The following is a 20,616-nucleotide window of genomic DNA, read 5'->3' on the forward strand; positions in this document are numbered from 1 at the left end:
GTAGTTTAACCACTGGCTTGAAAAATGATCATTAGAAGCAGTTTCATCCAGTCACAGATTAAAGATACGGTTATATAACAGGTGTCACTTGAAATCCTTCTAGAATGATGTGGAGTTAACTAATCTAATTTGTACTACTGGTTTTAGATTACCGCATAGTCAAGAGGAGGAAAACACACTATGCGTGCAAGGAAGTGTTTGCAGAACATTTCTAAATGCTACTTATGATTTAACATTATTTAAGGGTCAATGGGACAACAAAGTTCCTTACGGGATTCAGATTTAAACCATAGCTTGCAGACTTCTCCCATTACTGGAAGGTATGTTCCTTAATTTATGCCTCTGTTTTTCAGTTAGCCATCAACTGCAAAGAGGGTTGACCATCTCAGAGTGATCTGTGCCACCATATACCTAGCTCCAGTTTATCTGGTCAACAGCAAATCTAGGTGAAATCACACTGGAAGCCAATTTCTCTTTCCGGACCTGACTGCAGCTGGTTGACTTGGAGACAAAGTGTGCATTTTCCACTGGTGTGCAGGAGGAAATGGACTACAGGACAGGATCGGATGTTTTTGTTTAGGTCTACATACGTAGTTATCACACAAAGCTTTATTTCTCCATTGGTTAAACTGAATTATGACTAACAGCATGATGTTATTAGATGCCCTAATCAAATCCGATGAATCGATAACAGTTAAATCGCTCTGAACTATTAAATCACTCAAACTGATAGTAACTGGGGTGTTTCTAAAAGATACAAATCTAATGAATCTTTCTGCCCTTCTCAATGCTTTGGCAACACAGCAATAATGGGAGAGATTTTCTGAGCTGATATCATCAGATGGAAGGAAATTCTTCCACTTTTAACCCTTTAAGTTCTCTCTCAAATTGCCTTCTCCTTTCTCAGCCTTCCTATGATTAATCTGTTGGCTTTGCTTGTCCATGCCAGTGGGGAGAGAGATACCCACTATAATAACTGGGAATTTACTCTGTTAACCACTTGTGGGTAATCTAGAGTGAGACGTGAGGCGCAGCAATTACCAGGATTAACGGTTGATAGTGAGAAGTCAATGAACCTGATTTTTCAGCACAGTTTAAAGACATATTTTAGTAACATTTGAAGGTATTACTCCTGAATATATCCAGATAAATAACTCCTCTAATTACTGGTTGCTTGTACAGGGTCCAAACAGGAGGGAATTATTGGATACCACACCTAACAACCTGTCTTGAAGACAATTGAAGACAATTGTCTTCAGCGAAATTTTGGAGGAGGAATATATTTCCCCAAGGACATATCAGTCACTATGTGTACCCACATGGAGGAAGAACAGCAGCAGAATAGGATAGAACAAACTATCATTTAATAACTATATGGTCTAATATTCTTTTGGTGGGTTGGGAAGGGAAGCCGGCTTCAACTTAAACTGAGCTCACTTCTTTCTCTTATTGCCTCCAAAGTTTGAGTATGAGTCTGTTGAGGTGGGAACACCAGTAGTGCCTTAGGTTAGTGTTCCCATGTTCAAATAAATTTACTACAGGGAAAGACTTCTGAGAGATCCTTCCAAAAGACAGCCAGAGACCCAAGAATCATATCTGCAGAGATTGGCCTTAGATGTTCTGCAATCATCTTTTTTTTTCAGCTAACCACCCCCACCCCCCATCAGTTTTAGATTCAATCAGCCTATAGTCATAGATGACCTTCACAGCTAAGCAGATATCTCTCAGGCACTCTTCATGCCTTCAAGACTTTACCATGCTGTGAGTCTCATCATCACTGATCCCTTCCAAATCCTACCTTCATCCTGAAAGTTTTTAAGTTAGTGCCTACTGGTGAGGAATGAAACACTATAGGTATTTGTGTGTAGAAGCTTAGGGCAGAGAACAGAGAGGTAGAACGAAAAGAACTTTTGGCACAGAAGGGAGCAATTTCCATTATCCTGGAGGTAAGACCTCATGTATGACAGTTGCAGCTGCCATATTCAAATATCATTCTCACAATAATCACTCTTTTCAGTATATAAAAAAAACAGAAAATGCTGGAAATATCCAGAATGGCTCCTATCAGGTTTGTCGACCTGAAGCATTAACTCTACTTCTCTCTCCACAGAAGCTGCCCAATCTACTAAGTATTTCTAGAATTTGCTGTTTTTTATTTTAGATTTCCAGCATCTTTAGTATTTTCCTTCTGTATTATTTCTGGTAGTACTCAGTTCCACATTCTTATCAGTCAGAGTAAAGATACTCTCTTGGATTTCCTCCTGAATCTAATGATTGCTTTTAGATTTACATCCTCACACCAGTGGGTAGAAAACCTTGGCCTAGATGTTAGCACACATTTCTGAGTCAGAAGGCTGTGAATTAAAGTCTCCATTCCACAGACTTGATCAAGGCTGATAAGGCAGTGAGTGCCCTGTCAAGGATTAATGTGCTACCTGAAAATGACATGTTAAACTGAGGCCCTGTCTAGCCTATGAGATGCTGCCAAACACAAATACCAGAAACAAGGGTTCCTGGCCAATATTTATCCCTCAAAGTTCAAAGTTCGAAGCAAATTTATTATCAATGTACATATATGTCACCACATTGTACCCTTTTTCTCATTTTCTTGTGGGCATTCTCAGTAAATACAAAGAAACACAGTAAAATTATATGTCCCTCTTCAAAACTCCCCATTCTTATTTCCCTCTCTCACCTTATCTTCCTTTTCTCACTGTTACCATCAGGTAGGAGGTACAGAAGCTTGAAGACACACACTCAGCAATTCAGGAACAGCTTCTTCCCCTCTGCCATCCGATTCCTAAATAGACATTGAACCTTTGGACACAACCTCACTTTTTTTTAATATACAGTATTTCTGTTTTTGCACATTTAAAAAAATCTATTCAATATCCGTAATTGATTTACTTGTTTATTTATTATTATTTTTTCTCACTCTGCGAGCTGATGTATTGCATTGAACTGCTGCTGCTAAGTTAATAAATTTCATGTCACGTGCTGGTGATAATAAACCTGATTTGCCCATCACCTCTCTCTGGTGCTCCTTCCTCTTCCCTTTTTTTCCTTGGCCATCTGTCCTCTCTTATCAGACTCCCCCTTCTCTAGCCTTTTATCTCTTTCACCAATCGACTTCCCACTCTTTACTTTACCCTTCCACCCCTCCTTGTTTCCTCTATCACCTACCACCTTGTATTTCTTCTTCCCCTCCGCCCACCTTCTTACTCGGACCTCTCATTGTTTTTCTCCAGATCGGATGAAGAGTCTCGGCCTGAAACGTCGACTGTACTCTATTCCACAGATGCTGCCTGGCCTGCTGAGTTCCTCCAGCATTTTGTGTGCGTTGCTAGAATAATTGAAAACCTACATACACACAAAGATGGCCAAACAACCAATGTGCAAAAAACAAAAAGGTGCAAATACAAACAAGAAACAACAAAATACTAATATAAATAAATAATAAGTATTGAGAACATGAGTTGTAGAATCCTTGAGAGTGAATATTGCCAATATTACAAAAGCAGTTTTTATGCCCATTGCCTCCTGTTACTTTTGGATCTTACTGTGCTCAAAAGTATTGGTCTACATTCTGTCAGCATTGTTGGAAGAGTAGGCATTGAACATGTTTGGAACATTGTAGTCATGAAAGGAGTTTGCTTGACTGAATTTCTTCACGTTATCTTATGGACTGAAATAGACTCCATGCGGTCCTGTGTCAAATGTCGCTTCAACAGATTTCCTCAAAGAGGCTTCAATGCCCTGCAGAGGCAGGTCTGGATTTGACTGAGGAATGATGCTGGGCCACTGCCAGAGCCACTTCCAATCTACCAGAAAATGGTAAAAGTAAGCTGTAACTTCAGACGACAAACCAATTGTAACATTACTCATTGTAAATTTATCAAACTGATGGCGGCTGCATTTTAGCAAATGATGTGAGACTAACTTCGGGAGTTATGGCCTTTGATTTACAGTTGGTAATACTTCCAGCGAATGCTTGATCTAGTAAGTGGGACATGGTTCAGGAATTTACAGAGCATGGGATAAACCCGAACACTTTTGGTAAATTGAACCCTGGATCTCCGGTGTTAGCTAAAATGCTTCACTGGTACTATTGCACTATTACACGCGAGACTAGTTAACCGTGTGTGCTCACTTTACTGCCACGTTGTCCAAATGGAGTGACTTCCAACAAGTACGGCCAGAACTCAGTAAACCTACAATTAATCACTAAGTTCTAATTAGCACCTTATGCATCAATCTCACTGATCACACCTCAACTCTAGTCTCAGTTAAGACATCGGATCCCGACTGCCATCTTCTTTCCGGATCCAAAGGAGACCAATATAATTTTGCAGGTCGTGAAAGGAGCTACCTGCTGTGTAATAACTGAAAGCTCAAAAGCAATTGGTTCATTCTCCTTTGGTTCAATGGCGTTTTTCTGCTGACGAAATCAAGCATCTGAGGAGTGTTAATATTATTTTAGGCCATGTACAGGCAGAAGGGATAAGTTTGATTGGGCTAGTTTATTGCAATTGTGTGGGCTGAAGGGTCTGTTCTTCTGCTAGACTGGGGACAATTTGAATGACTAGCCGAGGACAGATGAGCTGCAGCGGCGGTAGGCGTAAGTAAATGATAATCGTCAATAACGAATTTGATTTTCCCCCGGAAAATTCAGTTCCTCCTATTTTCCCATTATTGATCATCTTCAGAGTTGTCTTTCGTTTTAATTAATCTTCCTTATTTAATTTTAGCAACTCTAAACCGTTAGCGTATTGATCAGTTACTAGAATAAACATTGTTTATCCCCATGTAACTGATGGACTGACAACGCTGGCACCGGTGGGACTCCCAGCTATGCACGTGTTCTCAATCCATCATGCACCTAATGTGAGTCAAGATAACAGCGAGCCAGAGATAGCGAGCTGCAGATTTTAACACAATTACCCGTCTAGGGTTACCTTCCATTCCACCCAGGGGCGAGCCGCTACCGGGAGTGAAAGGCTAATGGGCCTGTAGTAAGTGCGTCATTTGAAACTTCGCCGGTTTTGTGAAATTTCTGAAGACTGGGTTTAAGGACCGCTCTCCTCTGGACTCTATTAAGTCTCCCTCGACTAATACACCGGATGGCATTTATTTTATCACTTTAGATTCAGAATCGGGACTTGCCAACAACATTTTGTCTCAGAAATATCTTGTGCAGTTTTAGTTATTTACTTTAAGATGTTACTTTGAGATTTCCTTTGAATTCCAAACAAGGCAAGAAAATATTCGGGATGCAGAAGAGATCCCCTAAAACAATTCACTTTGAGAAGACTAGTTACATTTTTTAATTGTTGGAATTCAAAAAATAATTAAACCTGACTCGCAATAGGCCGTTGAGTTGAAACTCGCTTTTAGCCAGGTTTTAATCGGATTTGGTTGCACTTCTAAACTTCTTGCACATTACTGTAAACATAATAACGGCCAGCAAAATGGAGAAAAAAGAGTCCAAAATATTAGTGACCCGACAGCGTTTTGCAAACGTTGACTGTTAAAAACAGCAAAATTCAGGACTACCGTGTCCTGCGGGAGGAATAATTAATTGTTTAATGCTGATCATTGTGTACTCTGAGGGCCATACCACGCCACTATGCTTAGTACTCCCAGTATTCTTCATTACATTAATATTACGTCAAGGCTTTTCTAAAGTCGAAGTGGAATCTCTCGATTTAATATTTTGTTTCTATTTTTCAAACCGGGACCCAAATGCTTATAGTCGGTTTAGGGCGGAAATGACAGACATAACAGCAATAATTTCTCGGTCCAAGCTGTTTTTGCAGTGCCAACGGCCTCAAAAACTTCGGTATCTTTGAAGCTTCGATCATTTTCGGCAATCTCACGCGAAAGTACCTCAAATTTGAGCCACTCGATAATAAAACAAAACGATTCAAAAGGATAATCTCGATAGCTCATTCACGCTTTAGTCTCGGTTCTTTGTGAATTACAAGCTAGTAGTCTGCATGAAAAATCATCGACCGTAAACAATACCGGCATATCTACGAAACAGTAGAATCGAAAATAAGATTTCTATTGTGAATAAGTACAACAAATATTTAATGGTACTGATAATTACGCATCAAGCGACGTGATTTCTCCTAATTTAATTACTAAATGTAATTATTAAAATTAGAATGTATTAGCACCTACTGTAAACATGACACAAATGTTTATGTGCGTCCTGATAGCCTTTTGTTGGTTTCTTTTGGGGCTCTGAAACTGTCAATCACATCTGCTGACTTCGCCATTGCTTTGAGTACAGCGGCCCCTGGCGGAACATTCCAGCCATTAAAGGCCAACTCTGCTGGTTCGCCAAAAAGCCGTGGACGCTTGTAAATTAAAAGGACGGTGCTACCGAACTGTCGATCTGCTCCGAAAGAGTTAAGGTGAAAACTGATGACTTCACCCTGTATACTTGATACAGACAAGAACATTTAAATGAAAACATTGCCATCTGTAAAAAAGATGTAGCTATTTACATTGGTATGCAAAGGCCTCTGCTTGTTTCTTAGGGTATCTATCCTATTTTCTTTTGTTTCGCTTAGTGCGTTTCATTTGAAAAATAATAATTTTTAACTGAGTAACTGAGAATAATGTTAAATTCAAAAGTGAATTACATTTTAAGTTGATCAAAAGTCGAGACTCGACTGTTTTAAGAAAGATTATTTTCTGCCTTGACAGAAAATAAATTGCTCTTTTCCATGGAGAAAAAAATAAACAATTCATGCTATGAAGAAGTGACGACGAAAGCGTTTTTTAAATAGAAGCTGACATTTCATTGGCCATATTGCAAAGTATATTGTTTCCAACTTTTTATTTTCCCTTTATCACGAGGAGATACAATACACATGACACGGGGATAATTGGGGTTCTCGGCAACGTGAATTTAGAAGTGGAAATAAGCGTTTTTAAATGCGAAACAATCTTATCAATTACGCTCTGTGAAAGGTGTGTTTTAATAAATGAGTTGACGACACCAAACCATTTACTCACAGTCTAAACCGCAGGAGATTCTCAAATTACGCGTTTGATTTAATTTGGGAAATAGATGAATGCTGTTCATTTTATTTCCCCATCGGTGATTGGCGGAAACCATCTCCAATGCTGGCATCAGAGCTTCCTTGCGATGGAGCATTTTATAACAATAAATCGTACAGAAGAAATAATTAAACACAATCTATCGTTGAGATGGCAATAACACTTCGGTGGGATTGAGATTTGAGTTCCAGTTGAATATCACTTATGTCGGTAAAGAGCCGTAATTTAAGCAAAAAAAAGAAAATCCAGATATTTGAAATAACATTGCAAATGCATTGCCTTCAAAGGGCGTTTACTTGATTTACTTTATGAAATATAAATGGCACTAAAGAACGGAAATTGGCTTAAGATCTGCAGATTTTGCTCGGAACGTATCTGTTTCCCGTAGTAAGCTAAATAATAAAATTCTTCCCGTTTACCTGCACAACTGTTCTGGGACAATTTGTTTCAAATTAGCTCGTAAACTCTAGCTCGAGAAGGCTGAAGGCTGTCCAAAGTTTGGCAATGTAATCTGCACTGAAAAATGTCAGTGGGGAACGATCAAAGCATTCTTCATTTGCAAATTGCACCCAGGGCAGCAGTTTTGCGAGCCACGCTAATACATCGGAGCTAAAGTGAGAGGGTCAGTCCGTACACCTGCAACCGTACATACATCCACCCGAGCCTTTGTGTTAACTTTATGTCCATTCTAATCAGAGAGAGTAACTCCACGCTCATTCTAATCACTGGGGTACCTTTATCTCAACCTATTACAGGTACTTTCCTCCTATTGCTTGTAAATACTCTCTTGGCCAACATAAATCGCGTAATTATCCCCACTGAAACAAGTTACCTGGCTGTTATGTCATTACTGTTTGTGAGATCTTGCCGTGCGCAGATATACGTCTCATTTAACTCGCCATGCGCATATACGCCGGCACAATTCTTGCATTAAAAGGCGAGCACATGTATACCACAGAGTTTCAGTTTGTTAAGATAATATTTTGTTGCAAATCCCCACCCCCATTTACTCCCCACTCAACACTAGCCATTCTGGTAATCGCGCTATCCATTACAATCATAGTGAGATCTGAAAGAAATCTGAAGTCGCTAACTAATCATGAGTGCAAATGGAGCTAACGGAATTGGCCGTGGCAATACTTCTAACCAAACACAAGAGAAGTAGAGTGTTTAAACCACGGGAAACAGAAGAAACATGCAATTATGAATTCTGCCCTGATTTTATTTATGAAGGAAGATACTTTAGTCGAAACTACATATCCTGACCTTGCTGTTGGGCCTTTTTCCGCCTGCACCCTTTAGATGTACGCTGTGTTTGCGTTCTGGGGCAAAAGTTTGGCTTCGTTATTTGTGATCAGTTTACAAAAAAAAAAGACTTGTGTTCCTCAACTCAACAAGTCCGTGGTCATGCTTCTAGCTTTTAAGTCAAATCCCTGGGGTAAAAAAGCGAATTCCTTCGGTATTTACATTTTAGTCATGCCAGAAAGTTAAACAGTAGCAAAAAAGAAGGGCAAAAAGTCTTTCAAGTTCCCAAATGCCGCTTGGTCATTACTGGCCGAAAATCATTCAGATCAGAGACTTTGTTATAGAGCTTGAAATGTTTGCCGTGAACCGCAGAATTTCTGAAAGTCTTCCTGTGCGGCGTCCTTACTCTGCAGTTTTACACCGTTGTAACCCGCATCAAACTCAAATCGCGTGAAGTGCAGGTAAAATAATTTCACATAGCCAAGAATGTCATCTTGGTTTGTGACAGGTACATGATAAAGGCCCCTTTATCTGTACTTTTTCCAACTGAGAAAACGAGTATTTTTGATAGGATTCATCATATAGGTCCCTCCACATTCTACATTAAAGGAGGCGCGGTCAAGGTAATAACATCAATTTCTGACACATGGTGGGGCCAGTCAATCAACTTCATTGGATAAGTGAACATTCGACCTGAAATATGAAGCGTGCATATACAGCAAAACCCCCCGATAACTGCTATCTTTTTACTTCTTAGGGCTTTACGTGCGCGTTTATCAACAATTATAAAATATTAAATATTTTTCTGCTCTCGATTATTTGTTTCTGACTGTACTTTGGAGCATGGAGCAATGTTGTTAAAATGAGAAAGCCTTAGTAACGATAGATGCATCGAACTACTCTTGTCTTTAATACAGTGTCGCAATCGTAGAAATAATCAATCAGGATAGCGTTTGGCTCAGTTTTCAAAATCCATAAACGACACACTATGTTGACAGTCAAACGTAAAGACTGTGTCTTTAAACAGAGCCTATGCATCTGTGATTTTTAACTACCTAATAGTTCGTAATTTTCTCTGATAAATGTAATAAATAAAGCATTTATACTTATTTTAATAGAGTAATTCGTGAAATAGTTGTTTGGGAATAATGATTTCAAAAGTGACCGTCACGTTTTTTTCCCCCTGGGAGGTTTTTTGGAGCTTAATTCAAGAATTACAACTACTGAAACCACCAAAATGACCATGCATCTATAATGCCAGGGTCATTATTTTACTAATTATTTATTCATGATTCTTCGTGTGTTCAAAATTTCCAATATTTATCCTTTACGAATTCGTCCGCACATACGCAGCTGTGCAGCTATCTATTACAACATCGAAAATAATCTTGGACATCTATATTAGAATTGTACACGCAAAGGCAGCTTATGTACGCGCAGCATATGACTCGCTCTTTTAAAAGCCAAACATATTTTATTCCACGTTATTCTGAATTTAAAGACAAATCATGCAAAATTAACTTAAACATTGGCACACTTTATAAAAGTCTGTATATAAAAGAAAAAGTTCACATGTTCCTTTATCATCAAGCTTTATAATCGCTTTCTCAATCTTTTCCCTCAACGTGGATTTATTTCCCGTGAAACGACTTTCTGCAATCTTTTTCAGTCAGGCTAATTAACGCCCGTCATTTGCTGTTGAACACCATGACATCAAATGAACTATAAGTTTCCAAATCTTTGGAAGTCTCGTCGCATTTAAGATTTGAACGATTGATTGGAACCTTTAATGAAAACACAACCATTGCTTTTGTTATAAATGCATTTTAATTTGCACTTAACGTGTATTCCTTTTTATATTTGAAAATAATCATGCTTGTGTTTTCAGTTCGTCTTTCTTTTTCGTCTACTGTCCAATGTCTTCTGGAATCAAGGATTTGTTTTTGAAAGTTAAGTACGATAATATGCAGTAAATAATGGTTTTAATTCCGAATGTTTTGGGTATTTGAAGTATCGTCTTATAGGAAAAAAATGACTGTGTTCTGTTCTTTACACCGTTTAAGAGATTCTGTCAATTAAAAAATATGAACCACGAATCTCCTACATTATTCACCCCTAAATAAAATATGCTTAATTCACTGTTTTTTTCGCAAAATTATCACTTTATTAAGTCGATGCTACGATGCAAAAGAGACCAAAATTCGAACATTTCCAAATACTGATTCAATTTCTGAAATTAGGCATCTAAGATTATAGCTTCATTCAAAAGAATGCCCTCTCTGTCACGTCCTGTCAGAGAAAATACCAACACTGAGTGGCTCCTAACATGCAGTGCCCGTCCAGAGAAAGGAGCGGAACTTAAAAGCGACCCTTCAGCCTGCGACATGCTGGTAATCTTTTCGCCATCAAAGACAAGCTTTTCCGAGACTGAAATTCTGTGTTTCACTGCTTTATATTAGTCACAGAATATGAACTCGGTAAGTTTCTTCAAACTTTCCACTATCCCAGTTTAACACCCGCTTGAAAAAAAATGCAGAAGTAGAAACAGTTCTTGCAAGCAAGTCTTAAACAATAACAAAAATAATATTACGTAAAAAAGTCAGCTAATGTTCAGATATCTGAATTTCAGATACGAAGGTACAAGCTATTACTATAAATTGGGTTCCTCCATTTTTGTTTCGTATACGTTGTACTGAACTACAAGAATTTGTCTTTACTCTTTATAACGCTGCTGACTTCTTGTGAACCCAACTTAATACTTGTCTCCATTTAAAACTACATCACTAAGTAATAGCCTCACTTCTCTAGATGATCTATATTTCCCTCTATATTTGAATAGATATTCCGTGGAAACGAAGGCAATTTGATTGATCCTCTCTGTTTGTCGGAAACAGCTTTCAGCGAATCAGCGTTTGACTTGCCGATGGACCATCCAATCAGCAGGCTGGTCCCCTTTGACCCTGTGCTGATATTAACAAGCCAGTAATTGACGATCCGCGCGGGTTTCCCTTAAAGCGCCAGCGCTCATTGACAGTGTTGGAACAAATCTTCCTTGAATACAGCAAGCAGGCAACTATCTCCCGCGCTGCACTTACAACTTGCAGGTAAAAGTTTCCTTTGGTTTGGAGAATATAAGCGAAGTGATTATGTACCATGCGATGTGGCAAAATTATCTGCAATACATTTCTAAAGTTTCTTTAAAAACTCTTAAGACAGTACAACTCTGCTGAAACGATGTTTCGATTTTCGGCGAAATTGTTTCAAGTAGCCTGTAAAATAATGTGATTTTTTGACACCTGGTTGTGTATATGAAGATCTTATCAGTAACCTGATCTGGTGCTGTGGTTCGGCACTTTTTAACACAGCGTGAAGTCGCACTGAACGCGCAGCTAACGCTCGTACTTCTCTCTCCCAGTTAGAATTACACGATAAAAAGAAAAGAAAGATAAGAAAATGCTATCGCTTTTTTTCCAGGATACACTGGAATGCAGGTTGTTTTACCTTGATGGTTTTTCAGATGACTGCTAACAACTGAACAGCCTGCTTGCTGTCGTTACCTGAGTATAATTTGCTCGGGGAATCTTATTCCAACTGATAATGGGGCTTCCTTGTATTTTGCAGCACTGAAGCCACCTCTGGTTGTGAATCTCGCGGGTTCTGCATTGACTGGGACTGAAGAAGGAGTGTAACAGAAACGACCGTTTGTAGCCCTGCATTGAACAAGTCCAAGTTAGTCAGAGACCGAGATGCAAAGTACTGGCCAGCAGGGACTGGAGGTGGAAATTGATGTAGAGAGCTTGGAAGTCGAAGATGAAGATTTGGCCGACTCCCCCGATCATGTTCCAGGCCAGAGGGAAGACGGGTCGGCCGAGGCGGGCAAGAAGCAGTCGGGAACCAACGGAGACCAGAGGAAACTGAGCCGAACTCCGAAATGTGCCCGCTGTAGAAATCACGGGGTGGTGTCGTGCCTGAAGGGCCACAAGCGGTTCTGTCGGTGGAGGGACTGTCAGTGCGCCAACTGCCTCCTGGTTGTGGAGAGGCAGAGGGTGATGGCCGCTCAGGTGGCGCTCAGAAGGCAGCAGGCAACTGAGGTGAGCTGCGATATGTCTGTGTTACAGGGGCAGGAAGGTCAAACCCGGAGAGGTTCTGTGAAAGAAACTCAATGTAACTTGTTTCCACTTAGATGTTGGCATGCATCTCTTATTTAGGCCACGTTTGTTTAATACATGTGATATATCTTATCTGTCCATGTTTATCTTTCGTTGAAGACTTGAACCTATATATAGTCCAATTGAAAGCGATCGGCCAGCGAGGCAGATAGCGCTACGGCTGCCTGGGGCCTGTTGTTTTTATGACTGAAAAATGATTTTTTTTTGCATTACTTGAATTACTTGATTAAAAAACAGTCGGCTAATTATTATGATTTTCCTTAAATTATGTGACCGCTTGGTGTGAAAATTGGCCCTATCACAGTTTAGTCAGTAAATGGGGTTTCTGCTTCTCAATATAACCTTTCGTAGCTCAACGAGGTTAAATTGACAGCAATTCCCCAAACATTTGAGACAACTTCAAGCATTCCGTCTGGATTCGATTCCGAGTTTTACCGAATGTAATTTCTGCTTTCAACACCTAGAGACCCCATTTAGCTAGGATCTGTCCTCTTGTCTCACCCAATTCACCTGTACATTTTCATCACCAAATCTGAAAATCTGTTCTTTTCACGACCTTCGTTTATTTGAAGGATAAGAAAGGATTATTGAGCAAACACAACCTGGCAGAACGCAGGGCCGTGTACCAGAGACCCCTGAGGACGCCGAGCTTGCTGGCTAAGAGCATTTTAGAAGGTGAGAACACCAGTTCAGTCAACAGCCTGAAGACAGAAGTTTTTTTTAAACCGCTAAGTGCAGATGTGGGTAAGCGAAAGAGATGGACAGATGTGTTAATTAATTTAGTTGTTCTGACAGGAGAGGGAGTTATTAGAAAAACTACACAGGCATACTTTGTGCTTGCTGTTCTTTGGAAGGTAATGTAGCAAGGGCTACTACATTTCCGTATGCTGTTCGGAACACTGTTCAAATGGCGAACGAGAGTGATTAAATTAAAAAAACGATTTGTACTCATGCTTCCCGCAGTTTGTAGGTTTCCGATAACCAGCGAAGGTATAGATTCAGATAAAGTAACAAATAACAATTCGAATGGTGGGCAATCTTTGGCTTGCCTTAATATAATTAAATCAATAACTGCAAAACTGCGCGTACATTAATGATCCTGGAACGGTGTGTGTATATAATGTAAAGAAACACTGTACGTGTGGTAAGGGATCCTGTAAACTCAATGGGCAAAACGCAACGTTAAAGGTGACATTGCCGGTGTACTGGTGCATTGTTGTGAATGATTGTGTAGTTCAGCACAAAAAACAGGAAAATCTTTGTTATATCGGAACTTGTCACCATTTAACAGTGAAACTTGGAAGCATTGAATCAAAGTTCGATAGTTAATTGAAATCAAATGCTGGAGAAGGAGGGTAGCTTTCCCGCTGGGCTACTTGGGTAAATACGAGGTATGAACATTGACAGAGCCAGTCAGTGACATCAAACTGAGATCAAAATGTTTAAAGCAAGAAGTAGTTGAAGTAAGCGTAAAAATTATACAGCAATTTGAAATTATTAGACGCTTAAAAAGTATACAAAGTAATTATCAAAGCAGAGAACAGTTAGGATTGTTTGCGGCCTAATGTCCAAGATCGTTATTAATTTTTTGTCGGTTATTGCAAGTGATAGGAGTTTCATACTTCTACGTCACCTAGTTGCTAATAAAGCGGCCATGTTACTGCAATGGTTGACTGCATTTTAATTCGCCGTATTTTCACCCCAAATTCGCAAAAATTAACAGGACTTACTCCAGGATGTAACCCGTTCACCTGATGCTCTGCTTTGTTCCGAAGTTTATCACCAGGCAGGAAAAGGAGGGCTGTTTACTCAGCAAGAAAATGATTTAGAGCTTTTTTTTAGTCTGGCAACTGGACGCCGTAATAACGAGATAATAAACGAATTGTCACTAATGATCCTCCTTGTCATCTGGTCAACAGTCGAGCCACATTTCGCTTCTGAATAAGATCGTCCGTGCTAATTTGGTGGGCGGGGTGCGGGATCAACGGGGGCGGGTGAGTGGGGTCAGCGGCCGATTAATGGACATTTTGGTCGTAAAAGTGAGGCTTCAATTTGCATTCCGTGTTTCGTTTGTTTCAGGGGAAAGTGAAAGCTTAATTCTATTTTAAGAAGCGGTAGCCAACACGCGGAATAGAATCAATGTCACTTTTTCGCCAGCATCTTTAATAGTCGTTTTCCTGAAGCCGATCCGCAAAGACTGAGTATCAGGGTTTCAGCAGGAAACCCATTGAAATTCCATGTAGTGAGCGAGGTTACACGTGCTTATTGCAACTACGAAGTAATCAGCATTGCAGAACACGCGCAATACAAATACATTCGAGACGGGGTATGCGAACAAATTACAACGGAGGTAATGCTCCCTGACATCATTTCTATAAAATTCAACACAACATACAAAGGACCAAAGCTAACTTATTTAACTATTAAAAATGGCGGAATGCTTTCAATTTCGTGACAGTTATTTTATTACTGACCATTTCTCCATAAATAAGCCGAAACAGCATTGGTGGTGTTACATCGTCTAATGTAAAAGCCATTCCAGTGCATCTTGCACAAATATGCTTCTGTCCATCACGGGTGCAAGCAGTATGCGAGACCAGTTCTTTTTTTTGTCGTCTTTTGTTAGTATTTCGAATACAATAACAAATATCACAAATTAGCCCATTTTGTTAACACTTTTTTTTGAACTGATTGGTCGAGCTGCCAAATTCACTCGCTTCTTTCCGCCAGTACCCTTCCGAAAATATAAACTTCCCCGTATAACACGGTCCGGGTGAGGTTGCATAGCAGCGTCTTTACTGCTGCTCCCCGAATTGTTCAGCACCGACTTTGAGTGTAAAAGAATTTCAACCGCGCAGCACTGTCCAATCGTATAAAGTTGCGGCACGGAAGGTTATTTTCGGTCCATCTTGTCCAGGTGCCTCAGCTTCACGGTGCCAGAGACGCGGGTTCAATCCTAAAATGTGGTGCTCTCCGTGTGGAGTTTGCATGTGCCCGGGTGGATTTCTTACTCCCATGCCCCAAGAAGGGCTAGTTGGTAGATAACTGTCCCCTGCATACAAGGGGCAAATGACAGAGGAGTGATGGAAACACGTAGGAGTTGATGACAGTGCGAGAGCTAAAAAAATACGAAAGTATAAATTGGCGTTTGGTAGTCTGTACGGAGCAGGTGAAGCCGAAATGGGCCTCTCCTCTCAGCATCTCTCACTGACTAAAGGTGTCTGGTATAATTAGTTTCACTTAAAGCTATCTGGTGTTGGAAATGGGAAAAGCCCATCACTTTGGTTCAGTTGGTATTGAGGTACACTGCACTTGCCCCAATTCAGTGTATACACGATAGTGTTTAACGAGGGAACGAAGTTATTCCTTACGCTGCTGTCTGGTAGCTCAACCAGCATGCAGCCGCAGTGTACATGCTTTAGAGTTGGGGGCGTGCATCACAACTACGCGGTCTGGGACTTTAAAGCATGAGGCAGTTCCCTTCGGTTACAATGCGCATCGTTATTTACCTTCCTTCTCCAAAAGAAAGTTGTATCCTTTCCCATTTCCGCTATCTCCAATTGCTCACCTTTTTGATTCCTCTTGCATTCCAGGATATCGACCAGCCCAGAGTGACCCCTACATGCGAGGAAGCTCACCCCTGTCCCCACCCGTTAGCGATCGGATGCGAAAGAGGCGTGCTTTTGCCGATAAGGAGTTGGAGAGCATCATGATGGAGAGGGAGTACAAGGAGAGGGAGATGATTGAGGCCGCTCAAGCTGCTGCCGCTTTCTTCCTTCCCAACGGCATGGTGCACGCAGCCGAATACAATTCCTGCAAATCCAATTACACCGCCCCGCAGATCGATCGGCCCCCTAAAGAAATTCCCCAACACTGCAACTTGATCCCCTCCTGCCTCGACCTCACCATGCAGTACTCGGGGTCGGACAGAGCAGTGGAACTCATCTCGTCTAACGTCAGCGTGGCCACTACCTACCGTCAGTACCCGCTGACCCCTAGGCTGATGGTCTGGCCAAAATGCGGTGGCATCAGCGACGCCCTTCTGTACCAGCAGTACCTGCTGAATGCCAGTGGCGCCATACAGAATCTCAAACCGCCATCTGTTTGGGACCCTAAAGGGAGTTTGGTGCCGGGAAGCCATTTGCCCAGCGATGGCCAGGATTCTCCCAAAAGACAAGTGCGGGAGATGCAGCATGCGCCTGGCGAACTGCGGGAGATATCGGCGCTGGAAATGCCCTGTGAACGCTCGGCTTTCTCCCCGCCAAGGAAAGGCCCCTCGCAGCTCCCCGAGGGCGACCCGTCACCCCCGCTGCAGCCACCGAACAACCAGTCTGCCAAAGAGAACACTCTGCCACCGTTTGCAGCCAAACTGAACTCGGGCAAACCCTTGCTGACGCAGCTCAGCGGCTACTATGAGAAACCAGCCTCTGAGCTTAAAGCTTTCATCAGCAAAGACATCCTCGAAGAGGCGGCCAGGAAATACAGAGAGCACGCTGTTAAGGAAGACCAGACCTACAAATATTCCACCGAGAAGCATTTGAGCAGTTTGATGGCTTCTAAGCAAGTGGGGACAAAAATCTCAACCCCCGAGTCTCTCTCGTTTTCTGTTGAATCGATCCTTAAGAGACCCTCGCCTTCTCTAACTCGTACTTATCAGTAAACATCATATTCCAAACCGTACTGCTTCGAATTAATAGTGCTTTCAGTTACATTTTGAGACCAAATTTGCCTTCTGTGTAAATGTGTGATGTATATGTCTTGATCATTGTTATGTACAGAGTTCAGCATGGTTTGTGTACTTTTGATCTGCTAGAGTATATTTATCTTGAGTTCTTTTTTGAGAAATACAAAATATCAATGTTTAATGCACTGAAAAGCAAACGTATAGCTAAAATAAAGAGGCATTTCAGAACTAAAGACTTAAAACTTTCTTCTCACCAAATATAGTGAAAGAATACATTAGAAAATAGACTAACGGTATCTATAAAAAACCTGTAGATGTCAGAAACCTTAAACAAATAGAACAGGAAATACTTAATAGGTCAGAGTGTATCTGTGGGAAGAGAGAGTTCATGATTCAGGTTGTAGATCCTTTGTCAAAATGGAAAGAGATGGTAGAATTGCAGGGAGGTTGTGGGAAGGGAATATTTTCAATGGTAACATCAGGGTGTCCATGAGGATAAACTTATCAAGTGGTGAATGAGTGTAATCATGGACAAAACACACAGACAAAATAATGTAGGAGTTGCAAGATACAAAGTGACTTGTTGGCATGGGCGTATACTCCACTCACAAAAAGCAAAAGCAAACTGAATAAATATCACAGATGGATGACTGATACAGGCAGAGAAATCAAGTTTCCTGAATTTGTTGTATTCAATGTTGAGTCTGGAAGGCTGCAACATGCTCAGATGAAAGATGAGGTGCAGTTCCTTAGGCTTACGTTGGGCTTCATTGTAGTAGTATAGGAGGACGCAAATTGATAGGTCAGGGTAGAAGGGAGGGGAAGGATTAAAGTGGTGCACAACAGGAAATCAGAATCATCCTGAGGATTGAACACAGGCCTTTTGCAAAATGGTTGCACAGTCTGTGTTTGGTTTCTCCAGAGTTAACGTGACCACATTGTAAATGTAAAATGCAATACATTAGATTAGAACAAGTGCAAGTCAATCACTGTTTCACCTGGAAAGATTGTATGAGTGCCCTGTTCATGAGATGAGGACAGGTGAAAGGAGAACAAGCTAACCTCTTGTGGTTGCAAGGAAACATGCTGTAAAGGAGGAGCGGTGCTGTTGGTTAGAATTGAAGAGTAAACCAGAGAGTCATAAAGGAAATCTCTCCGTGAAACACTGAAATTGAAAGAGAGGAGAAGACGTGTTTGGTGATGGAACCTCTTTGGATGTGGTGGAACTGGTGGAGAATGCCATAGTCAGTGGGGTGGAAGATAAAGACAAGGAACTCTATGTATGTTGTCCTAGAAGGCTAGAGGTGAGAGCAGGAGTGTGGAATATGAGTGAATGCACTGAAGGGCTTTGTTTTTGCAATGGTAGAGAGGAAGCCATGATTTGAAAAGACATTTGAAAGGTGCTTGGATTAGAAGTCTTATTGTTGGAGTGAATACAATAGAGATAGAAGGGGGAGAATGCAAAAGAGTCCTTACAGCATGCAACATCGAATGAAGAGAAAATGAGATAGCTGTGGGAATCTGTAGGTTTGTAATGGGTACTCATAGCTAGCCTATCTCCTAAGACAGGGGCAGACAGATCTATAAAAGTGAGGGCAGAGTGGAAACTGGCAGTAATGAAATTGCTAAATTCTCCATGAATGTGAGAGGTGGCACCAATGCTGTTATCAATATATTGGGGAAGAGTTGGGGGAATGCGCCCAAGTTGGACAGAAGCAAAGACCATTCCACATGTGCCACAAAGAGGCCAGCAGAGTTTTGCCTCATGCAAATGCCTATAGCCATTCCATTGAAATGGAGAAGGCAAGTGGAGTCAAAGAAGAATTATTCAATATGAGAAAAAAGTTCATCCAGAAAACAGGTATTAATGGAGGGTCACAAACAAGAGAAAATCTGCAGATGCTGGAAATCCAAGCAACACATACAAAATGCTGAAGGAACTCAGCAAGTCAGGGTGTATCAATGAAAAAGAATAGACAGTTGACTTTTCAGGCCGAGATCCTTTATCAGTCTTGAGTTTTGAGAAGGGGAGAGTCTTGATAAGAGTCTTCATCCATTGTGATGAAGGGTCTTGTCCCCAAATGTTTGGTGTTTACTCTTTTCCATAGATGCTGCCTGCCCTGCTGAGTTTCCATTAGTAGAGGCCCATTGGTTGAACTCTGCTCCAGAAAGAAATAGAGGGCCTGCAGACCATTCTGATGTGGAATGGGGAAGTAGAAAGAAACTACCTCCATGTTGCAACCATGGAAGTGTAAATGGTCAAAGTGGCCAAGAACACCAATAGAACAGGGAAGAAATTGGATCAGAGGAGAAAGGATAGAATCAAGCTAGGGAAAATAAATCTGGTGGAGGAGGAACAGGCTAAAACAATAGGTCTGTTGGGGCAGTTTTACTTGTGGACTTCAGGCAGGAGATAGAAGGCTATACAGTGCTGGGACACCATAAGGATGGAAGCTGGGGTGGAAGATTTCTTAAAAGCTGGGGTTCCCAACCTGGGGTCTACAGTTCCCTTGCTTAATGGCATTGGTCAATGGTATAAAAAGGGTGTTAAAGAAATGAAGTCCATGACTCTTTGAGAGAGAATGCCTGATGTCCAGTGTTAGAGTCATGATTCCAAAGGGAGGTGTCAGGAGGTGTCTGAGAGCTGACATATGGCCTCATTTGAGAGACTGCAGCAGCACCACCCTAGTCAGTCATGATGATGTTGGATAAGGTTCTCAGTGAATGGATTGCTGCAAGTTCAGAAGGGATTGGCTAGACCACAAAAAGGGAATGGAAATAACGGTCATCAGTACTTTGCATTGAATAGATCTGGACAGGGTAATTGGCTGGGGGAAGGGTCCAAGTGGATCAGGAGTACTGAGATGGTTTGTGGTGAAGTTTCTTGACCAAATAAATTGATATGAAGCTGGGAAGAGAAGAATTCAAGGTCATGTTTGAGGTTAGGATTCATTGATATGGGAATGCAGGGGTGGTGGGGGGAAGGTGAAGCTGGGACTCCTGCTGAGGACTGATGGTGTGAGATTGGAGAGGGGGAAGGTCAGAAGGGATAGTGAAAATGCAGCAGGGGCAACACTAGGGAGGGAGATGGTATCTGAGGAAAGAGAAGGGGAAGAAAGACCCTGAGCCCAGAGGGATATTGGAATGCAAGAACAGTTGGAGATAGACTTACATTTATGACCTCAGGATGTTCCAAGTCACTTTACAGCCAAGGAAATATTTCTGAATTGAAATCATTGTTGTAATACAAGAAAGGCAGTAACTAATCAGTGTGCAGCAAGTTTCTACAAACAACAGTGTGATCATAACCAGACAATCTGCTTTACTGTTGCTAAATATAGCATACACTAGAATTCTTGTGCTCCTTGAAACAAGACCAAGAGTTTGAATGTGGACGTCAGGCAGGGAAAGTCAGGAGGATACACACTAATCCTAATTGAAGGGTGA

At 41.1% G+C, this 20,616-nt stretch overlaps 1 protein-coding gene across 1 annotated transcript; it reads left to right on the plus strand.

Annotated features, from left to right (window-relative positions):
- Nucleotides 1-11,321: 11,321 nt before the first annotated feature.
- On the plus strand, nt 11,322-17,367 carry dmrt2a (doublesex and mab-3 related transcription factor 2a). The gene is made up of 4 exons (XM_059969095.1): nt 11,322-11,420; nt 11,938-12,407; nt 13,058-13,160; nt 16,079-17,367. Exons 2-4 carry the CDS (start codon nt 12,063-12,065, stop codon nt 17,143-17,145), a joined length of 1,515 nt encoding a protein of 504 aa, XP_059825078.1. The 5' UTR covers nt 11,322-11,420; nt 11,938-12,062; the 3' UTR covers nt 17,146-17,367.
- The last annotated feature ends 3,249 nt before the right edge of the window (nt 17,368-20,616 follow it).

The sequence above is a fragment of the Hypanus sabinus genome, chromosome 5 (assembly GCF_030144855.1).
Source record: "Hypanus sabinus isolate sHypSab1 chromosome 5, sHypSab1.hap1, whole genome shotgun sequence".
NCBI lineage: Eukaryota > Metazoa > Chordata > Chondrichthyes > Myliobatiformes > Dasyatidae > Hypanus > Hypanus sabinus.

Bases quoted from the DNA above. Each gene is read 5' to 3' on its own strand.
- dmrt2a (XM_059969095.1), top strand. From the start codon at position 12,063: ATGCAAAGTACTGGCCAGCAGGGACTGGAGGTGGAAATTGATGTAGAG. The intron at 12,408-13,057 runs GTGAGCTGCGAT...GTTTATTTGAAG, and splicing joins GAAGGCAGCAGGCAACTGAG to GATAAGAAAGGATTATTGAG. The intron at 13,161-16,078 runs GTGAGAACACCA...CTTGCATTCCAG, and splicing joins GGCTAAGAGCATTTTAGAAG to GATATCGACCAGCCCAGAGT.